Here is a 22,327-nt window from a genome sequence, read left to right as displayed (position 1 = left end):
ATTCGCAATGATTATTGATGTCATAAATTTAAAAAAATCGGAGCAGTTTAGCTAGGTATTACATTCAAACTAAGCAAACCTGCGTGGTACTGGGCTCTATATCTTGGCCGGAGATCTGGTTTTCAAATCCAAGTTACTCTGGACCTCAGCGTTATCCAATCTATGTGATGTGTTGGGAATAATATCTTCCTGGGAAGCCTCAGTAGGCACAGGGGAAGGAACTGGGTCTCCTATCTCGATGTGTGAATTTCACAGACGCCGTAAAAGGCTTAGTTTTAAATGAGCAGACTAGGAATTTTTGGTCTCCCTCCCACACATCGTTTCAATCTTCGGGCTAATTCCTATCACTTTTATAGTTATCTTAAGGATAGAATTAAAGAAATAATATTTTGTGCATCACGAGCTGATTTTACATAACTTACTTATTTAACTACCCATATCCATCTACTTTTAATTTTATTTTTGCCGAATTCATCTACTCGTATAAAATACGTCACTAATAACCGCGCTGGTTACTGGAACATAAAGAAAATGCATCGTTTTTTCGATGTATTTCGAAGGTAACTAACTCAAAACTAAATAAATAATGCAATTATACCTAATTCCAGAAAGCGTAGCAGACAAATAAAAAAGGATTATGAATGATAGATACTCATCTACTGACATCTATAGAACTCAAAAACTCGAAAAAATGTAATAAAATGGTAAAATTGTAACTCGTAAGTGATGGACTTTCAATTATCAAAGCAGACACGAGCATTTAAATTACGTATTACTGAATGTACTCGTAGGTCCCCTCTCATATTATTGAGCTTCTGACTGATTTACAGAAATTTTAAGTACTTAGGGGCACATAATTAGCTAGAATAATAAGTTTTGATTATGGAAAGGTTCGCTTTTTGAAAGAAATGGAAGCGTATTATCTTTCCGAGTTTTTGAGTTCTCTCATTCAGTTAAGAACACTTCAATATAATGCATTATACCCCACATTATACTGTGAATGAAGGTACAATTTGAGTTACACTGCAGCAAAAGTTTCTCTCGATACTTGACTAAGATATTACACTTATATTAAAAAGACAGATCTTGTGCCCACTTTCTTCTCCATATACGAATAAATATCATAAATAATCAGTTGGCGAAAAAACATCAGTTCATCACGCATGTTTGTACCCATACCTGAATGCTCAAAGAACTAGATTCTCACCTTGAAGAGCATTCTCTCAACTCAATGCTCTATAAGAGCATTGAGTACTGCGAATAAAATAGAGTTTTTTGCCTTGAAACTTAAAAAACATTCGCGGGGGCAAGTCTTCGCAATAAAATCTGAGAAAATCCCCTTTTCCATCAAATGTCCTGTTATTCCGGCCGTTTAAATCTTTCCTGGAAAAAACCCCTTCCTCCCTGCCTACTTCCCTTCTCATTTACTCCACCATTAGACGTGCGCTAGCTAAGAAAACGGAAATTTAAAGAAAACAAACAAAAAACCAAATGTGAAATCACGAAGAAATACGTATATACCATGTGCTCGTGGATGCACCCACTGCAAGGGTAAAGAACTCTCTACCCCCCTCTCTCTTAAAAAAAAAGATCGTGGAAAACGAGAAAATGGGAACGAAACTCCCCTCCCTTCTCTCCAATTCGTTCGTCCAGGGCTGGCTGGTCATTCCATCCCGACCCCCCCATCCCTCACAGCCGGGGGCGCGGGCGGCCCCCATCAGCCTCCCACCCCCATTCTCCTTATTCCTTTCCGGCATTTCTCCCCCTCCGATCCACAACATATCTTCTATTCTCAAAGGAAAAGAAAGGGACGAGAGAAGAGAGGGGAGGGTGGTAAAGGAAGGAGGACAGGGGAGAAAGAAAGGACTCCAGAAGCCGCCGCCTTTCAGACGGCTGCCCTCCCAGTCCCATCTTCCCACTTCCCTCCCCCTTTCTCGTCGGCCCACACCTCCAACACGGCCGCCGCCCCCCCGCTGGGCAGCCATGCTTCGACGCCCATTGGAGGAAAAGGCCGGCGAATCAGCGGGAGGCGAGGGCGACCCCACCCGAGCGATCACGACACCCATTGCGGGACCGAAAGGGGGGGGGGAGAAAAACCGGTAGGGCGGAGAGGAGGAACCACGGGGAAAATGCGGTGGAGGGGAGGGTTGAAGAGAGGGGGAAGCACAGGCGGTTTTTTTGAAAGAGACGGAAAAACTTGCCGAGGGGGTAGGGTGAGCGTTTTCAGTGATGCGGGAAGGGGTTGAAGGGGTTTTGGAGGGGAGGCTGGCCTCCGGCCGGGAGAGAGAGAGGGAAAGGTACTATGCGGGATCGGAGGGGGGAGGGTTGTCGGTGTGGCGCTTGTGAGAGAGAGAGACGGAGGGAGGGAGGTATAAGAATGGGTTTCGGGGGCGGGAGAATGATGGGGGAGGAAATGGAAAAGGGTGAACAACTAAGAGAGAGAAATAGGGGAGGAGAGAGGGAGGAAATGGTATGAGGGGGGGTGGCTTCACCCCAGCATGTGGAGGGAGGGATAAGGACGAGAGGTCCCCCTGGAAGGGATTGGTGGGGGGAGGGCAAGGAGGGGGAAAAGAGAGGTTTGGAGCGAAAGAGAGGGAAACAAAGGTCTGTGGAAAACGTCCCCCGCTCACTCCCGCACGGGAAGCCAGCCCCAGAGGGTTTGCGAAGACGGACGAAGACGGACGGCGAGAAGGAGCAGACCGAAAAAGCGACCCGCGAGGCGTATTATTTAATGAAGAGTGCGCTCGTGCGTGTCAGTCGACGGATCGATAAGATAACATCGCCGCGAGGGCAATTCGGAGCGTCCATTGCTGTGGAATATTGCGAACGGGCGGGACTTCCGTTGGAGTCGTCGAAGGCGTCCATTCTCGCCACGAGATCTTGGAGGAGAGCATAAAAATACTGTGATCGAGACCAAGTGTGACTTGGCAGTGGTTAGTCCCACTAGGTGTCTCTCCTCGAGTACTGTTTCATGAGTGACACGCCGCCAGTGCCCCCTCTTGGGAAAGCTGAAGGAGACGAAAAAAATTATTATAACCACGTCCACGCGACACCGCCCATATCTGACACACATCTCTGACGTTTTCTCCGCGCGATGATATCGCTCACGTCACACAGAAAAACAACCAGTGTCGCCCTTTTAATGTGAGGGATAGGAGAGAGAGGGTGAAATGAAGTAATCCCAATGGTGAAAAATACGTCCCGCCCGCGATAAAAGAATAAAGGTAGATGCAATGCGATTCATTGAAAAAAATTAGGTTTTAAAAAAATATATTGCCGAGGACAAAAGAGTGAAATATTCCATTTCTGCAACGATTCGTTTTACAAATTGTGCCGACGGAGGATATCAGAACGCTCTCAAAATGCATTCAGCGAAAATGTTTGACGATTAACGCTGATGAGAGACAGCGCGCGCGTGTGGACAGAGTGAAATTGTGCCCGCGAGTGGATGTTTTCGGACCCCGCTGTGGACCAATTTCGGAAGAGGCAACTTCAAACTCTTTCGGACGGTTCCTGCAGAAGAAAGTGATCGAAAGACAGTGCCGCCGACCTCTCCGACGAGAGGGAAAGCAACAGTGGTGAACAGCAGTTTTTTTTCCGCAAATTCCTCTCCAAAAGAGAAAAAAAAACATACTCTTTGAGTGAAAGGTCTGAGCGCTAAGGAAGTGTCTTCGTGTGTCGAGGATTATTAACTTTTAAGAGAGGACGAGACTCGAGAAGAAGACGCGCGCGTAACATGGTCTCCTATTACAACTCCCTCGCGATGTTTCCCAACCGCCACGCGCCGCAGAGCAGCAGCCCAGCAGCGGCGGCAGCGGCCGCGGCGGCCGCCTACCTGGGGTACCACGGCTACCACCACCCGCATCACCACCTCCCCCATGCCCCGCATCACCATGTGCACCCACAGGGATCCCCACCCGCAGCACCCGCCGCCCCGCACCACCAGAGTCCACACCACCACCACCACCTGCACCACAACATCCCACCGCACCCACACCTGACGCCGCACCACCAGTACCCGGGTGAGAATCACGAGGGTGCAGGCGGAGGAGGAGGAGGCGGGGTTGGTGGGCACGGGGGGATCATGGGCGCGAACCACCTTGGTGGAGGGCACCAGCACCATCAGTACGCGCCGCCCACCCCCCCGTCCCAGTACGACCACAACCCTCACCACCACATCCCGCACCACTTGATCCAGCACCATGTCCACGCTTCCCACCAGGAGACCGAGGGGAGCCAGACGGGGTCACCGCAGCCCCTTGGGACCCCGGTTTCCTGGCACAGCCCCGCATACTCGACGCCCTGCCCGCGGGGTGGAGGGGGACCCAACGCGGACGCCCCAGCGGGGATGTCCGGCGGCGCCCCATACGAGGGCTGGTCCCCGCAGCCCATACAGCAGACCGTCATGGGGCCCATAAATTCCAATTCGGGACCCGCGGGGACGCCTCCCCCACCGTCCTCGGTGACCCCCGACTACAAGATGACCCCCGGCGGACTTGATTTCCCGGGCGGGGGCGGGTCCCCCACTATGATGGGCATGTCCGCCCAACAGCCGCAGGATCTCAGCAATGGCTCGGGGCCCCCTCCCGCCATCCCCATCTCTTCCCTGCCGGGCCTCGTGGGGACGACCCTTCCGCCCCAGCACGCATCGCCGGACTCGGGCCTCGCCGCATCCAGCGACGGTGTCTCCAGCTCCGCGGGTTCTCCGCAGCACATCCACCAGCTCCAGCACCACGGCCACCATGTCCAGATGGGGCAACAGGGCGGGATGCAGATGCAAGGCATTCCGCCGGTGCAGAACAACACACTCCTTCAAGTAGGGTCCACGGAGCTGAGGCAGATGCCCCCACACCAGCAGGCGCCGCCACAGCAGGGGCGCCATCCGGGACAGGGGGGAGACCAGCAGCAGGTGCAGCAGCAGCCTAGGCCCCAGCCAGTCAGGAGTCCGTACGAGTGGATGAAGAAGCCGTCGTACCAGAGCCAACCCAATCCAGGTAATTAATCCCTCCTCGGCGACTCCTCGTTTGCTTTGTCCACATCCCCGCGAGAGCATTCCTTTAGTCGCGTTAGTAATTTGGTCGACATAGGCTTACTCAATCACCTTTGTACATTCTACCTCATTTTCCGAAGCTACCCACAACTCTTAAACGCTTTTGCTCGAACACTTTTCACTCCTCCCTCAATGAATCAGCCATCCGAGAATGGCTGGGTTGTATATTAACTGCACTACTGCCCCGAAGCATATGAGCTCATGGCGCTAATTTGTATAGTAAAATTAAACGTATATTTTTATATTTACTATCATTTCGCAAAATCTGTTAGTAATAAAAAACTGATTATAAATTTAATATCACGTATGGAATGGAGTAATTACAAAGTTGTAATCAGCCATAGGATTGAGAACTTGACGCAAAAATGTCTGGTGAAATATGCGATAATGTTCTCTACGAAAGATTTAGGTGGATGGGGATCCACCCAATGGGGATCACGTTCGTGTTGGTTGGGGTATTTAATTTATTTTTATTTATCCACGAAGACATTCCTAGGAAGCATTTTTCTGGTTAAAAAAGCAACTTGAGAAAAAATATATTGATGCCACAGTACAGTTAATACATGCAGTGGCATAATAGCTATGATCTTTCATATATTTCTCTTGGAAATATATTTTTTGTTGATTTTAATGCTACAGTAAACAAAAATTCGACGTAAATACAAAGCAAAACTTTTTTTTGTTAAAAATCTCAATGATGATTAATTTTGCTACTTATTGCATACTATTTTTCCTAACTAATTTTAATAACATTATTGTTATGTACTCTATCGTTCTGAAAGTGTAATTACTGCGGTTCGTAATGGTTAAAAGTCGGCTAATAGTAAACAAAAGATATGCAAATTTGTTGTGATATGGGTAACAATGAATTTTGAAAAATAATCATATGTTACGATACTACACAAAACAGGTATGAACAAATCATTTCAATTTAAAGCCATCATATTACATTCATTAATTTCACAAGCTTGTATCTTCACATTATCTGAACATCATCCGAAGATTATACTGTAGTATTTTTATTAATCCTTGTGTAAATATGTAAATCCTTAGGCAATGGAATGCAATGTCAACCATGGTGTCTTCTTGTAACCTCATATTCTGTTACAAGCATCTCAAAATCATTTCGTTTCAGAAAGTCAGATAAATCTTAGAACTTTAATTAAATTATAAATGAGGAAATGTATTTCAATTAAATGCTGCATGCCCATATTATCTTATTCTTCAGGACGATTTGAATGCATACTAAGGGTTAATCCAGTGATACCCGTATGTTATTCATTATGATAGCAGACATTAAGAATGCAAGTTTGCACAATATTTTACGGAAACCTTGTGTTTCTTAGATGTGCACGCGAAACAGCCTGCCAGCATTTTTCCCGGCAGTATCAAATCAGAAGACCATTGGGAATGGGTTCAACAGAGTGTAAATATATAGCTGCAGTTATACTTCCTGGGTAAAGACGTTCGAATCGAGATATCAGTGGTGAATTATCCGTGATTATGACCATCATAATGTTAATTAATTCTTCATCCTGGTATTCTCAATTGTAATCTGACAGCCTCAGATATAAAAAATACTACCGTCTTTCAAAATACTCAAGTTATTTGACGTAGCGAAGTGCCCATTTTATTTTGCTGACCATTAATATCTTGTGGAGTGATTTAAATGGATGAAATGTGAAGTAAATAGGCAAATGGAGCGGAAATTCGCAAACTTAACCCACTGTGATCATGAAGGTAAAGGAGACAGACTCCTCAGGCAAATATTAGGTTTTTTTATCCACTTAGGTATCAATCGTTTGCAATTTCAGTAGTTTTCGTCTCTGTTTTGCCAACGCTAATACTCTCTATGATGACATTTATTTTTAATTCGAAATTTTATATTCGAAATTGGTATAATTTGAGCTAAATTTTCACGTTTATCAAGGCCTTTACCCAAGCGGAAAAGAATAATCTGGGTAAAAATTACGATAATTAATTTGGCGAAACCGCATCGGTACCTCGCCAGTCGGAGAATCCCGGGAGTCTCATCGTCAATTACCGAGGTTCCGCTGCGCGCGTTCGCGGTGGGAGTGCGTAGGCGCCGGGAGCGCCTTAAATCAGTCGATCATCTTCTCCATAAATTGAAACAGTCAGGTTCACCCGTTATTGTGAAGACATTTTCATTTTGATAAGGGAAATATTTACGTTACATTATGGACTAGAAAAGTTGTAAACGTGTTATAATGAGTGGCAATAAAGTGATTAGAACTATTCGTTTATTGGGCTATCAAATCATTCCGTCATCTTGAAGCCAGAAAATGAACGTTATGATGTCTTTCTTAAAAGGATATTAGAGTTGCATGCTATTCAAAATATTTGGAAGACTTTTGAAAGAAAAATATGGGTAATGAGTAAACCCTCGCAGTTTGCGTAACTTTATCCCCGCTGATTTCCAAGAGAAAAATCATAAATCTTAATTGAAAGAAATTATATTAGCAGCTGATCAACGCATTGAAAGTCTTGACCGTGCTGAGTTCATGCATGAATAACTATCGCTCGATCACCAGGGGTGAAATTATTTCGATGTGACTCAATTCGGATTCAAACAATTGCTACAAAAGTTGCTGGTTACAATTCAAATTAAATTACAATTCAATGAAAGCGACTGGTAATCCCTAGGGATTATCGCGAGGTTGATAGAAATTTTGCACTAAAGATTTTTAAAGACATTATGACGGTTTCCCCTTAGCATGAACATCGAAATTTCTAGTTACCTTAATGGGGAATTTACCCTGTCCATGTACAAAACGAATGCTTCGTGAAGTTTTCAAATGTGAATTATTTTTCATTGATGATTGTTCATTAGCCATCCGAGAGGGCTTCTTACAAAATGCTCTTTATTTTTCATTAAAAAAATTAAACATTTAACCACTCTTTAATTTGCCATGAATGTGTTTTCAACTTAATAACCTCCCAAAACAGGCAAAAGTGAGCACTTTAATTCAATCATATAATGATTTTTTTAATGCTGCCAGGATTTCTTTCCAGATTTAACATAGTAAAATTTCAGCCTCTAATTATGAAAGCATATCTTGTTATAAATTACCTGTTACTGCATAATAAGCACTGCCTTTTTCCTCGAATTACTTCTGATGACCAATTACAGGTTTGATTTTTACCTAATTCAAGAACTTTGAACGTTATCGAAGCCAACGAAGAGCTTTGCCTACACCCTCACAGTATCCACTTCACACGACTATTCTCTCGATTTTTGACTTGAATCAATATATATATATATATATATATATATATATATATATATATATATATATATATATATATATATATATATATATATATATATACATATACATACATATATATATATACATATATATATATATACACATATACGCATATATAATCCTCATGATATATGCATCATGCTCACCAAGTAGAAATAGATTCCGCAAGAAGGTAAAGTTGCACCTACTACAGATCAATTAAACAGGATAAGTTTCAGGAAGCAAAGTATAGCAAAAGCGGTGGTGCATTTAGTAACTCCCCAAGAGAGGTTACGAAGGTGGTTATCAACGTAAAAGGGGAATAATTTAACGATGACCTTAGTTTTTCTTTAATAAAATTATCGGTTATCGGTGTTAAAACCCGCACTTGTTTCCTACTGGCTTCAGCCGGAAACGTGCAAAAGGGGAAGACAATCACATAGCTCTGGCTTTCCACCTTTTGGGCCTATAAAACCAAAGAAGTGCTGAAATGCGATTCCCTTGTCGGGCAAGGTTCTTTTAAACGAGTTGCCCACGTCAGTGCTGTTGTGCTGTTTATGCCTCTAGGATAATTGTCTCAATTTTAAAGGCATGCAGAAGAAGTCGATGAAGCCGCCAAGGTTTGTGACAAGAATAAACATTTCGAAGGCAGTCTCTTCTGATCACCTGCCGACATGACATATTTCTTCTCAAGTTTTTCTCGCTTTCCCCCCTCTTAATATAATCGACAATAATGCATGCTTTGAAAGTGGGATGTTGATTCAAATCAAGCAATAGCCCACAACATCAGGGAGAGCGAGGAATGCCAGTAGAATCGTGCTCTAAGTTTAGTCAGGCGACTTCAAGGAATCGACAAATAGCACGCAAAAAGTAATGTGTCGACAAGGCTCGCATGGGAGAATGAATACGGTATCAGTGCGAATAATTGCTCCATTGCTTGGTCATGCCCACCACACACTCATACACGATAAAATTTTAAACGGCAATCTCGACACAAAATAGTTTTATAGTTACGACCGCTTAAAATCTACAGCATGTAGTGCAGAATGATCTCGCAGGTAATTGCCATTTGCCTCATGGAGCGCAGTTAAAACGCAAGTCAAGAGTACATTCATCACGTGAAATTTTTTCTCCTCTTGGCTACACCAAAACTATCCGTTTCTCTAAGCACTATGATCGCTGTCGTTAGGCTCTTTATTGTATTTCCCCGCGAGGTACGGTCGCATAGGAAACCACGCAATCATTTCATTCTTTCGCTCTGGTCCAAGGTCGAGCACACTATTTTTACAGTCGTTTTTTAAGAGCATGCCTAAGCTAACATTCCCTTTTTTCCATCCTCGGTCCATTAAAATCCAACCTGCTTTTCAATGTAACCTCAATAGCAGCGATCACGAAACGAAATATCTTTGGAATATTCCACCATGTTTCACTATAAAACACAAGCAACTAAAACTCATTCATCCATAGGGCCTATTGGTATTACAGGGTGCCGATTGGTGCTTTTATTTCAAGTTAAAAACTTTAAATAAACAACATGACAGAGGACACGTGAAAAAAACTTAAATAAACAGATTTTATATCTCAGGCGGGCTAAAATCTTAAGCTTTTGCTTTTTGATATATATGTTATAATAAAAGAAGGGTCTAAAATTAGAACTATATTTTTTTTAATTCGCTGAATATTCTTATTAATCCAGAATTATATTTAATCTGTCTCTCCACTTTTCATAGATCCAAACGCAGAAAATCTATACACGAATTGCGAGTCTCTATCGCGTCTTGTTCATTCCATCATTCAGATGGACTCGAGAATATTGGGGACATATGCCTCTACCTCCCTTGATAACTCCCCTTCCCCCAAACCACCCATTCTACCATATTCGGACATCGCACTACAACTTGTCACTCACAAAACCCCGCAACTAACTTTGAAAAACCTGTCGACCATCAACTGGGTCATGTGCAGGCAATGATTTTGCCCACTGAGGCCCCGATGATGGATGGATTACCTACTCAGTTTTAATTGTTTGATGTTCGGCGGTTTCTCACCGACTAGCCTAAATTCAACGATGTGCTCTCGAATCAGCACCTTTGCGTTTCACCGGCTAAGTCCCTTAATTTGCCCAATTCATGCAGCATGCAGAAACACGAATTGCTCAACTCTAGAGAATTTACAGAATCGTCTACACCATTGCTCATAACGCCTCGAGGTTAGATTCTGACGCGGTCGCATGTCAACTCTGGCAACCTCGGGTTCATCACTCTTAAGCGCCCCCATTGCGGAATCGCCGTCCACGAATTGTTCCCGTTTCCACAGCATCAACGTCGTGGATCCCAAGGTGTTCGTGCGCTCTGATGGGGGAAAAAGGGGGGGGGGGTCGGGTCGGCCTATTCCTCGCCGGGCCCCGCACGTCGGAGCGCAACCGTGGGCGATAAAGAAGAATAGATGCCGTTATGCATTAATGTTTACTTGTTTGCCAAGTTTTCGTTACGTAACCGTGGCGGTCTTGTCAACTGTCGTCAAACAAACCGGAATTAAAATGTCAAAAACCTTAATTCGTGGATTACAAAGAGTCATTTGGGGCCGGGTGTGCTCCCCAGCCAGTCAGGAATTAGCATCGACGCAAGTCTGGCTATATGGCCCGGTGTAAGCATGTCGCTAATTTGCAAAGGGCGACGCCTCCTCAAATAATTTGTTGCAATCAAGTACAGCCTGGTAAAAAAAAATGAAACAAAGCACCGTAAAAATATCTACGTGCAATAAAAAAATTGGGTAAAATATGGGAAAAGACAACGAGCCAAAGAGTTGATTTTTATGAAGCGTACTAGGTGACGAGAAACTTTTTTTTTTAATAGCTAGACAGGAATAGAAGTGGAACTCGTACTATTTCTCGATTTCAAAAGCAATAAGTTGCTTCGGGCTGGGTCACAAAGCGTAGCACATTCTTTGAGTATGACAAAGGTATAACGTTAAAAATAGAGTATTGAGTCCATCACATAAAGAATAAACAATATCAAGCATTCCTCACAATTTAGAATTTACTTTTCACGAGAATATTGCTTCCAACGTGGTTAGATTTCCAACCGAATGGAAACCATTCCTCATTGCACGACTCCTTGGTTGGCAAATTAAATGCATAGAAGGTTATGTTTCTTTCCGTAGGGGAAGAATATAGGGAGGCAAAACTCCAGGCCCTACCTTTATGAGTATCAGTAAATCCTAATCCATATGTTTACTGATATAATTCCAGCCTCCATAGAGAGCGCACGAAATGCAAAGCAATCAATAATCAATTCCACCAGTGCAATTAAGCACATTACAGCTCTTTTTGAAAGGATCGAAGCAATCTATTAAAATATCAGATGATAGAAAAATCCTCATTATTAAAATCAGGTTATCTTGCTGATACTCCAATTTTAACCAAAAATATTAACGAGAGATTATTGTGCACATCTCAACTTATGATTTTGGTAGCGCACAACTAAATTAATATTTTAACGAAAGGGCATAGGACCTACATTTAGCCAGAGAGGAAATGGAAAATAAATGGAAACCCAAAAAGTATTTCACGTAACCTTAGCACATGGGATATTTTCTTTCTCGCCGGGAAATTAATTAACTATGGGCCCACACACTGGTCCATCTCTTGATTTTTACAACACGAATTGGAAGGTAAAAATACACATTGAGTGAAGACTTGCTACCATCAAAAATACGTACGCCCCATATATTTTGCAAGCTTCCATATGAGGTAAAGGCAGCGATGTTTGGCAATTATTAATATTTTTCTGAGTAAGTTATGAAATACTACTAAATCCTATTCCTTAAAAACTTATAACTTTGCTCTCATGACTTATTAAAAATATAAGTCATGAGAGTAAAGTAATTGATTTTCCCAAAAAAATGAATGTACTCTTAACCTTTGTCATAGCTTCCATTTACGAAAAGCGCCGTAAATTTAAAAAAAAATGAGAAATAATTGAAATGCTAATGCACGGGAATACGATGTGAAGGCGGAAAGAATGATATTCATTGCTATTGTGGCCGATTTGGTGAAATCGAGCCAAAAATTAAAATTCCACCGGGAAAAATATGCATTACTCAATAGTTAATATTTTCATTCAAAATTCATTTAAAGCAGTAATATCAAAAAATCGATCGGAGATATTTGGGATCGAGCTTTCATTCCAAAACTTATAGGTGAAATAAAACGTAATTTTTCATTTTCTGGGTCAAGTGGCATCATAAGTAACGGAATAATTTGAGGTGATCATGTATTGGAATTCCTTGTGTACCAAATTGATACCTTCCGGAATTTAATTATATTGGATATATTTCTAAGCGACGTGATGTTAGCGTCGAATTATACATGTTTTTCACGTGAAATTTGAATTAATCTACACGCCTACGAGTATCACTGGAATCGGAACTTGCTTGATTACAACCAGGCTGTAAGTGTGTTCTTTTAGTAGATTTAATATAAGTTTTTCATCATCAGAAAAAAATTAAAATCAAAAGCAATGAAATGCTGGTGTAGGAGGGACAGAGGTAGAAGAAAATTATACGAAATTACATCCAAAAGAGCAAAATTACTTTTTCGAATAAAAAGTGCAATTTTCATTTTTCCTTTTATGTGGTTCAAGGGTAGATAATTTATTCCACGAAACAAGGATTCAATTATTTTAATGCCGACCTAATCATTTGGGGATATCACGTGACTCGTCAGGAATTAGCATAGTTATAATTGCAGAATATATAATATTTTGGAAATGAAGATGCTCGTGTGATTTAGAAAACGAAGAATAATGTCTCAGTAAAATGTTTGCTGCTGGTTTGATGAAACGGTATCAAATGCTACCCTTTCTTCTGCAAAACGTCCAAATGGATGCATCTCATCTTTGTCCTTTTTAACCTTTAGTTGTAACGTAAAATAAGCCATCGTCGTCAGCTTCCCAAAAATAAATATCGCATTTACGGGCCCGACACCCATGTGCACACCTGTGTTTTAGGGGGCCACTTCTCTTCACATCGAAAGCGAATGATTTATTGTCATATCCGCCGCCTCCCGATGTTTTGGCAGCTCAAAGGAGGGAGCCCAGGGAGCAATTCTTTTCCGGCAGACGTGGATGAACATGTGCGTTCCCTTTTTGTGTGAGTGTGAACGCGTGGACGACGGAGTCACTCGGCAACCGATCTCTTCATCCTCCGGTGGCTTGAAATGTGTTAATCCCCTCTGACCGAAACGATGGAGGTTTCAGAGGGGCGCAGGCGGATGAGAACGGCTCAAAAAACAATCGATAAGATGAAGATCAGTATTTCGAGTCATCGATCGACAAAATGTGCTTCATTCGAGCACTTTCTTACTTCAAGTAATGCTCGATATCCCGCACACACTCACACACTACAACAGAAATTCGCAAAATACATTAAAGCGTAAATGAACCATCAAAGAATTTTTGGCAGCTTGAAAACATATTCTTCATTCCCTTGACGAACCATTACTAGAACACTTCGAATTACCTCTGCAAAGGTAATTAAAGCCTGGTTTCCTGAAATCTTCTCCGAGACGTCCACGTTGCGGCTCGAACTCTATGCTGAGGATTTACGGGTGGAGGAACAGACATAACATCCAAACATTTTCATAATCATGCAAATTTTGAAAGCACGATGATCTAGATTAAATGTTCGCTCTCATAATTAAAAAAAGGTGAGATGGTGATAGTATCGATATACATGTATTGTTCCCCGCAACAAAGGCGACATTGCCGATCTAAATTACCGGGGTATAATGTAAGCGCCAAACATGTAAGTATATTGTTATCAACATTAACCTGGCTTTGTACAGGTGAATTCTGTACAGAATTGCTTACAAAGAATAGAAGACGGAGGAGTTTGGCTTTCAATGGACAAGTAGAAAGCTAAGAGTACCGTACTCTTAACTAGATGGTTCACGCTACGCAAGAAGAAACTTTCAAAACAATACACAAAAAAGAAGTATCAGTCATAAAGATGATCTTATTCAACACACACTGCGATACGAGATCTGCTTAGGTCAGTGTTGAAGGTAGAACTCGAGAAAATAACTGTTAAGAGAGGATTAGATTAACATATTAAAATACAGGTATATAATATTAGTGCTAATTCCAATTGCGGAAAATAGCAGGAATTGGAAAAGAAAGCGAAATGTAGAGAAATGCGGAGGAGAGCAGCAGATGTTAAAAACCTAAGCATATCCACATCTACATTAAACCAGACCAGCCGCCACGGGGGTGTGTGTGTGTCAGGGGATGTTAGGTCACCACACACGCGGGCGCGTGGGGGTGCAATTCGACGATAAACGAATAAGTGCAGTCTCACTTTTATTCGCTGTGACGATGCGACGTTTTCTGCTCAACACCTTTTTCTTTTTGAAAATCTCGTCTCGCATAGCAGAGTTGTCTTACATCGGCGGTGCGCAAGAGTTTTATTGCCCTCAAATATACCGCGACGAAAAAGAGAGTTCGGGAGGTTCGTGGGGATCTTAAAAAAGAATGAGGGACTCACTCCTGAGACAGCTGAGGGGAATGATGGAATACTTCCCACGCCGAGATGATGCTTGGGGCTGGATTGGAGGCAGGACCACCCTTCTTAAGTAAGTGTGCGCGCAAACACAATAGCATCCAGACACACACGCACGCGTGCGCATTCTTAAGGACAAGGGGAGAAGGCTAAAAGGAGGGAACCAAAACAAACATTCCCCTCATGTTGCTACGCCGCGGTTTCGGAAGGATACTTAAGCGTCTTCTTTTGTTACCTTAAAAATTTCGAAGGAATTTTGTTCGCCCCGCCGGTCGCTATTTCGGTCTCCAGGGGATAATTAAAGGTTTGGGGTGGTGAAAATTTCAGATTCATAAATTTAAAAAAAATAATTCAGCATCAATTACATTTTTTTAAGGTCATTTACTGCGTTTGAACGACCAGCAATATTATCTATATCTACTATATCCACATAACACCCCGCAATCCACCGCAAGGACGTTTGGCGGGGGGTGTTAGGTCACCATCCGTAAAAGAACAAAATTATATGCAAAATCAACACATCCATGCAAACCTATACCCACAGGGCGTATAAATTCATGCAAAAACCCTTTCAACCTACACATACTAACAAATACTATTAAAAAATTGTACCTTAGGATGCAGTAAAAATTTATCCAATAACATGGAAGCTAGAATTTGAAAGTAAGAAGGTTGAATTCCACTACTACTTGGACATGCAGCATACAACAGTCTCCTCCTTTCATGCTTATTGCTGTATTCTCCTAGATGAATATGACTAAGATATAACTCCTCTTGAGTCCATCTACGCTTCTGTCCGTTTACGCTAAAAATCAAAATGAGGGCAAATCAAAAACATGCATATCCTTCGGGAAACAGTCCAAACTTTATGAACACGAAATACGCCACGGCAAGGACTACAACCTCTGTTTTAGATTTTTCAAACCTAGAGCTTCTAAAATTATTGTGTATTTTCTGACGAGTTTTTGTTCTGAGATTTTTAATGAGAGCTACTGCCTGTATGTTTTACTGTGACGTTATGTAAATGGTTAAATTGGTTTAATTAAAGTGGTTAGTAGCGTGGAATAAGGAAGCGATATCTCGACAGAAATATTTTCTCCGAAAAAAGAACTAGGTAAACTCGTTACTGGAAAAATTAAAAGTATAACCTGAATTATATAAGACTTTGCCTCTATTATTCTAAAAGGAGAAGCAAGACAGAGACAAAAGCAGGGAAACACATCATACAAATGAAACTCAAACGCATCCCGAATTTTCGGTGGACAAACAACCTTCCTCTAGGGAAAGATAAACTGCGAGGAAGGAAAAATTCGGAATACGTGAGTTTCATTTGTACGTGTTTATGTTTGTTTTTGTTCGCTAGCGCTATTTCGCTTTTCCTTTTAGTTTATTATTCACATCTGTGAGAATCTACTATAAGGTGTGTGTGTGTATATATATATATATATATATATATATATATATACAAAAAAAGAGAACACTCACACGTATTTTCTTGATATTTCGACGGAAACAATCCGTCTTCCTCTGAAGATATAGAAGTAATGCCCATTCATTATTTGTGTTACATTCGTTACACTTATATGTGTGCATTCAATTGTAGAGTAATTCTGACGTGAGCGTCTTACAATTGAGACTGGAGGGGAGATTGGGATGAGCGCTGAGGACTGAGTGCGAATGATGCGCGAGATGAGACCGGTCGGCCGCGTCGCCGACGGGCGACAGTGACCCGTGCGGCGGCGGGGCAGCCTCGTTTAGCGGGTCTTGCGACTCGCGATTGGCCACCCTCCTCCCGCCGCGCCGAAACGGGATATTCCGGTCGATCGGTAATATCTCCGAGCTTTTATTTCACCGCGATGGCCTCCTACGCGTCGGGCCCACTTGTATCCACAAGTACGAATTATCGCATTATTCCCTCTCTCCTACCCCCCTCCCCCGACGCATCGACCCAATCCTCAGTTGAATTAGCGCAGAGCGTTAAACAATGCGCTCACGTGTAAAATGAGCTCCAAAAAAAATGATTCGAATTCCGAGCGCTATAATTCTTTTATATGTCCTTTTGGTTGAGATCATTCCCGAGGAGAAATGAAAATAAAAAGCCCTTTGTTTGGATCATCAGTCCTTATAGCCCATCCAACTAGTTTCGATGAAATATGATACGAGCATCTCCTACCAAGGTTCATTAAGTATGTATAAAATTGAAATAAGGAAGTAGCGAGAGCTGCTTATCTTTCTCTTATACATTTATTAGCACGATATTCCATTCATTGCTATAAAATTACATTTGTAATGCAAATTCCTTGAGTTTTTCAGCAATTAACCCATTTCGTCATATCAGCATATTTTTTCTCCAAGCAAACCAGTTACTTTGAAATAATTGAAAAAAAAATTGCGCACCGTTTACGATCGTTCGTAATTAAGCGACGGAAACCATGAGTAATAATGGCAGCGACAGAAAACGGAAAGGGGAAGTTTTGCTCTTGCGTTGTTTTTGCTCAGAGGACACACGGTGTCATTCCAATGAACTAGGCATGTATGTTTCCATCAAATGTGGATTATTCATGGCGTCACAACTTCCTATCTATATAAACGTGCCAAATTCGTTTCTTTATTCACCAAACAACTGCTCCATGTCACTGGATTAATTTTACATCATTAGGTCTGAGTAAAACTGAGAAAAAGATGCAAAACCACCAAAAACTTTCTCATAGAAAGGTAATTGAAAAGATTAACTTTCTAAATATCAAAAAATGCTTAAATTATCACATTTCATTCGTCATTTTCAAGCGTCAAGCGTGAGCATTGAGTTTTGCCTGCTCCAGTTTTTACGTAGCATATAGTAAATGCTCCAAACACCTTCACCAACTATGATATTGTAATTAAACTAACCCTAATCACATTGCCAAATACGTCAATATTCTGGACCAATGGAATTCTGGAAATGAATCACAACAAACGAAAAAGCCAGTGCTATCCTTTTTAAGACACATTGTAAATACCAGCCATAGCTTTATATTCGTATAACACTCAGCCTATCTGGGCTGATCTTCAACCAGTGAATTCAAAGGGTTGGCCTGCACTATTTTTCTTAATTGGCAGCGGTTTATTTGGAATTCTGAGGCGCATCAAGATGTATCTAAGACCATTTCTAAACATTGATTTAGTGTCTGACAAGCCATTGTGTGACACCGCACAACATCCATTTAGAGGTGAGATTGTTACTAGCAATCTTGGGGTTATTTGGACAGCTAGTTGACCATAGCAACTTGACTTAGCCCTTCTTCTCCAATAAAGGAACTGCGTGGCCTGAAAATAATAAATGTCAACAATAATAGGAATACGAGCAGTGAATGTGAGCTGTGTTTATTTGAGAACCCAGATTATGTACACACTCAACACCTTTCGCGGACTTAACATTATTCTTCACCACCAATGCTATCCTAATTTCTATTCTCAAGCCTATGGTGACGTAAAATGATATACGTCGATTGGAGAGTTTTTAAATGTGAGTGTGGAGAAAGGTGGAAAAAGTAAATTAGCAGTAAAGGAAATCAAACGACGAAGCACTAGACATTATGGGGGGGATGGGAGGGGATTGTTCGGAGAAACTAAAAGGAGACTGAAAGGTGGATGAAGAGCATATTGATTGGCGATGGAATTTTGAGGATCGTGTTAGAAGGAAGAATTTCAGGCAGAAGAGGTATACTGGACAGAATGAAGGGAGCCAGAAATTATGGAGAATTGAAGAAGGGTTATACTATAGTTCAGTGTATTGTTGTGCCGTGTTAGGTGAGGCTTGGAAGTGTAGCGGTAATTAAATCTATGAGTCCAAATAAAATCCTACCTTAAATGGCTGACTACCACCAATAAAATACCAGATCGCTTAATCCCTGTCCTCACACCATCGGGTCTTGTCAAATCCCCCCTTCCCCCGGAAGATCCTGCAGTCACAACCAGCCGTCGTCCCCTCCGTCACCAGTTCCCCCCCCCCCCCCCGACCGAGGAAAGTGACCGCTGAACCTTTGGTGCACTTGTGAGCTTTTTGTGTGTACATGCATATATGTTGTCTGCCCCCTATGTTGTCTTAATGGCTTTCCACTCCCATGTCACTCACCGCCTCTCCCGTTCTCTGCTTTCTGTTCTAGTTGAAGCTCGTTTGACGTACCCCTGCCTACTCGATGGCCAGACCACGGATTTACCCGGTAGGCGATAGTTATTATTATTACCTTTTCACTCATTTCTCTCTCTGGTTTTGCTCTTGTTTTGTTTTGTGAAGATCGGTTTGCATCACTTTGTTCATTTCTTTTGTTTTCCTGTCTCACTGCCTGCCGTGAATATATCGTGGAACTTACATATGACCCACGGTCACGAAGGAGTCGAATTTCCCCATTTTTTTTCTCTGTCCGGAAATTCTCGGAAATGTCCCCTTTCTTGAGCAGGCGCGTCCGTGAATGCAAATGCGCACATGAATCCCTGTGATGTGCCCGTGATTTCTATGATGTTTGGATTGGTCACTTGTTTTCCCCTGGTTCGACGCCAACGCTTTTAATATCCACTCGACGAGTATTCTTCAAGATGACGATGGTGAAACAATAGGTTTTAATATTCCATGCGTAGGTTTACGTGAAAAATCAGCCCCCCCCCCACCCCCTTCATACGTAAAACTTGCATGCCAAGGTGGCCAAGAACGAATCAGTAACTTTCAAAAAGTCGGTATGTCATCTCTCGGCCTGACGTCCCGGAACAAATCTCACGCGAAGTCACTCATGCTTTTGTGTGCTCGTTCACATAAATTAATGATATTTTATGTCACTCCGTTAATTTCCTTGTGCTATGTTCTATTACCTTGACAACATTCAGTGCCATCTTCCACAGAAATGTATATCCCCAATCGGAGGCGGTCAATGATTGAAGATACTTGAACCGGTCGTATTCGGAGATTATCTAAGTTATGTTAGCCAGGTAGCTGATTCCCCAACTGTGATTTGCGAAATCTGGGCAAAATAATTACCTGTTATATCCCCAAATCATTCTTTGGGGATGACGAATCAGTATTCCTGGAGCGAGATTTTTAATTATTAGTGTTTGATTTTGACGTCATGTAGGTGAATAACTATCACCTGAACTTCGGTTTACAGCAGCACCAGTGCAGTATAAATGATCCATAATTTACAAATATGAATTTCAAATTATTGAAACTCTTAGCTTAAATGAAGTAGAGTGACAAGCTGTAATAGTTTAACTTCCGAATGGGATTTAATTGATAATTTCCTTGATTGTAAGCTATGTCATGTCCTTCGTTTGCCCGCAATTTTTTCATCCAGGAAAAAACGATTGTGAAATAATTGTACATTTCCTTGAAATATGCTTTTTTATATTAACCTTTTGTATGATTTTAATGTATATGTTGCATGAAAACTGCACGCACTTGCCATGCTTTGTATTTACTGTAGTTTGCTATTTGCAGTATTTTTTTCTAGTGAAGTGAATTTACAGGTTGACTAGAATAATTTCTCTTTTTGAACGTATCTGCACGCTCAAAGTGCTCAAAATGCATTTCGCCGCTACAAATTTCAGCAGTTCACGTTCATGGAAGCTTTAATTCTTCATTCTCACGAATCTCCTGAGTCTTCGATGATTTTGTTTTCGACTGGTAAACTTCCTCCGAGGAATGAGCATATCCAAATCGGGAGGGGATGCGTGGGATCCAAATTCCGCATATCCTCTTTTATAGAAGAACGTTAGAACTCTGAGTAATCTGGAGATCCAACACTTGCAATCGTTTTGCAAAACGAAATCCTGGAAATAACCTGTTACTTTCCAAACTGATTGAAATTTTCCCCCGAATCCCGCACCCTAGAATGTGCATCACAATCTTATCCAATTTTCCCTTAAAATCTAATCTGCGGCTTTGAAATTTTATCTGGTCGTCAAAACCGCCGCCGTCGCAATAGCTTTTTAATCCTCGTATTGTCCTTGTATGAAAGAGTAAGCAGTCCCATCGCGGCAGTACTTGTTGGCTTTAATGTCTTCCTACGAAATGGGCGAGGCAAGTCAAATTTTAGCGGGATGAGCTTAATTTTATTGCACGCTATCCCGAGGTCGTCCTAATTTCCTCGGAGCGCAAAGAATACGACTGTTTGCGGATTTCTTATTACTAGGATTACGAAGGATTATAAACTATTTGATGATAACAGCTCAGAAAAATGTTCAGCAAGAGTTTGCTAGTGTGTTGACGTGGCATCGAGGCCAAGGATTTCTCGGTAATAGCACCTGACTAAATATATTATTTCTTTCCTTAGTTGATCATGGAGGAATTGCGCAATTCAAAAGAGATTGTGCTAATACTGTATTATTTCGATTGAGACAGATTGTGAGTCACGTTTTATTTTATTGATCCGGCCAGGGAATGGCCTCGAATGCGAGCAATTGGAAGCATGAAGTTACAAAAACTTTATTAACAAAGGAATCTAGTCAAGAGGACTAACAAAAAAATATTCCCTCCATTGTTTGACATCTTGTGCTTATTTCATAACCATACATGCTAATTTGTACGCTGTCTACTCGTTAGAATAATTCAGTAGAGGCTGGTTTTTGGACAGTCTCTCGTCATGGGCGTAGCACACCTGTGCCCCTTTCCTCACGCTATCATTATCCTCAGCTTGTACTTTCTACCTCAATTCTATTACCTATAGCGTACTCTCTGGTAATTTTTCATCCGCTTAACCATCGATCTGAAGAAATCCGTCACATGCGATAAGTGAAGGCGAGGTGAATCATCCAACAACGTGATACTGTGCAACACTTTCAGGACCGAATCACCTATAGTGTGATTCAGTATCTATAACTCATTCGCAAACCTATTTTACCTATTGATGGGACTCCACCGGTTAAAGAAGATTTTGGCTGGACCTGCTTAGCCTCGCCCAGCACGGTACAATGCAACACCCTACACTACAATAAACTCTTCTTCAATTGCTCATACTTTCTACCACTTTAATCCTCCTGTCTCATTTAGACCTGCATTCAGATTATTTTCCTTCACCTGGTTTGCTTGCATACCTCTCTCCCTTTCATTTCAGTGTTCGACAGTTATCAATCAAAATGTATCCGCTTTTCCTTCTCCGTTTCGATTTCCTCCAAAGCGCTTCTGTACTTCCCCACCATGCTTACAACCGATCCGTTTGCTTTCTTCATTCGCCTCCATTGCCACACCTCAAAAGCCTCCGACTTAAGCTTATGCTCTCGCCTCATAGACTAACTTAAAACTGTACCCTGTACCTTAAAACTGTACCCTAACAAAACTACGCTCTATCCTGTGGCGCGCAAACCTCGTCGTTGAGGTAAGAGGATAAGAGTAAATTGGAAATTTGGGACAACTTATGCATCGTCATTATTCGTTAAGGTATACTCCGGTCAAAAAGTATTGATCAGCCACTGAATGCAGTCA

The 22,327-nt window shown here is 41.8% G+C and overlaps 1 protein-coding gene across 1 annotated transcript in view; it reads left to right on the top strand.

The window, feature by feature from the left end:
• Positions 1 to 4,084: 4,084 nt before the first annotated feature.
• LOC139697986 (homeotic protein caudal-like) overlaps positions 4,085 to 22,327 on the top strand; it is a 101,151-nt gene continuing 82,908 nt past the window's right edge. Inside the window, exons 1-2 of the mRNA XM_071596841.1 lie at positions 4,085 to 4,994; positions 10,336 to 10,343. Of these exons, the coding sequence (XP_071452942.1) occupies positions 4,085 to 4,994; positions 10,336 to 10,343 (918 nt within the window). The remainder of the gene's footprint in view (positions 4,995 to 10,335; positions 10,344 to 22,327) is intronic.

This window comes from Hetaerina americana, unplaced genomic scaffold, assembly GCF_022747635.1.
Source record: "Hetaerina americana unplaced genomic scaffold, ioHetAmer1.1.p SCAF_8, whole genome shotgun sequence".
Classification (NCBI taxonomy): domain Eukaryota; kingdom Metazoa; phylum Arthropoda; class Insecta; order Odonata; family Calopterygidae; genus Hetaerina; species Hetaerina americana.
Note: the sequence above shows the minus strand (reverse complement) of the source record. Positions and strands in the feature narration are given on the sequence as shown.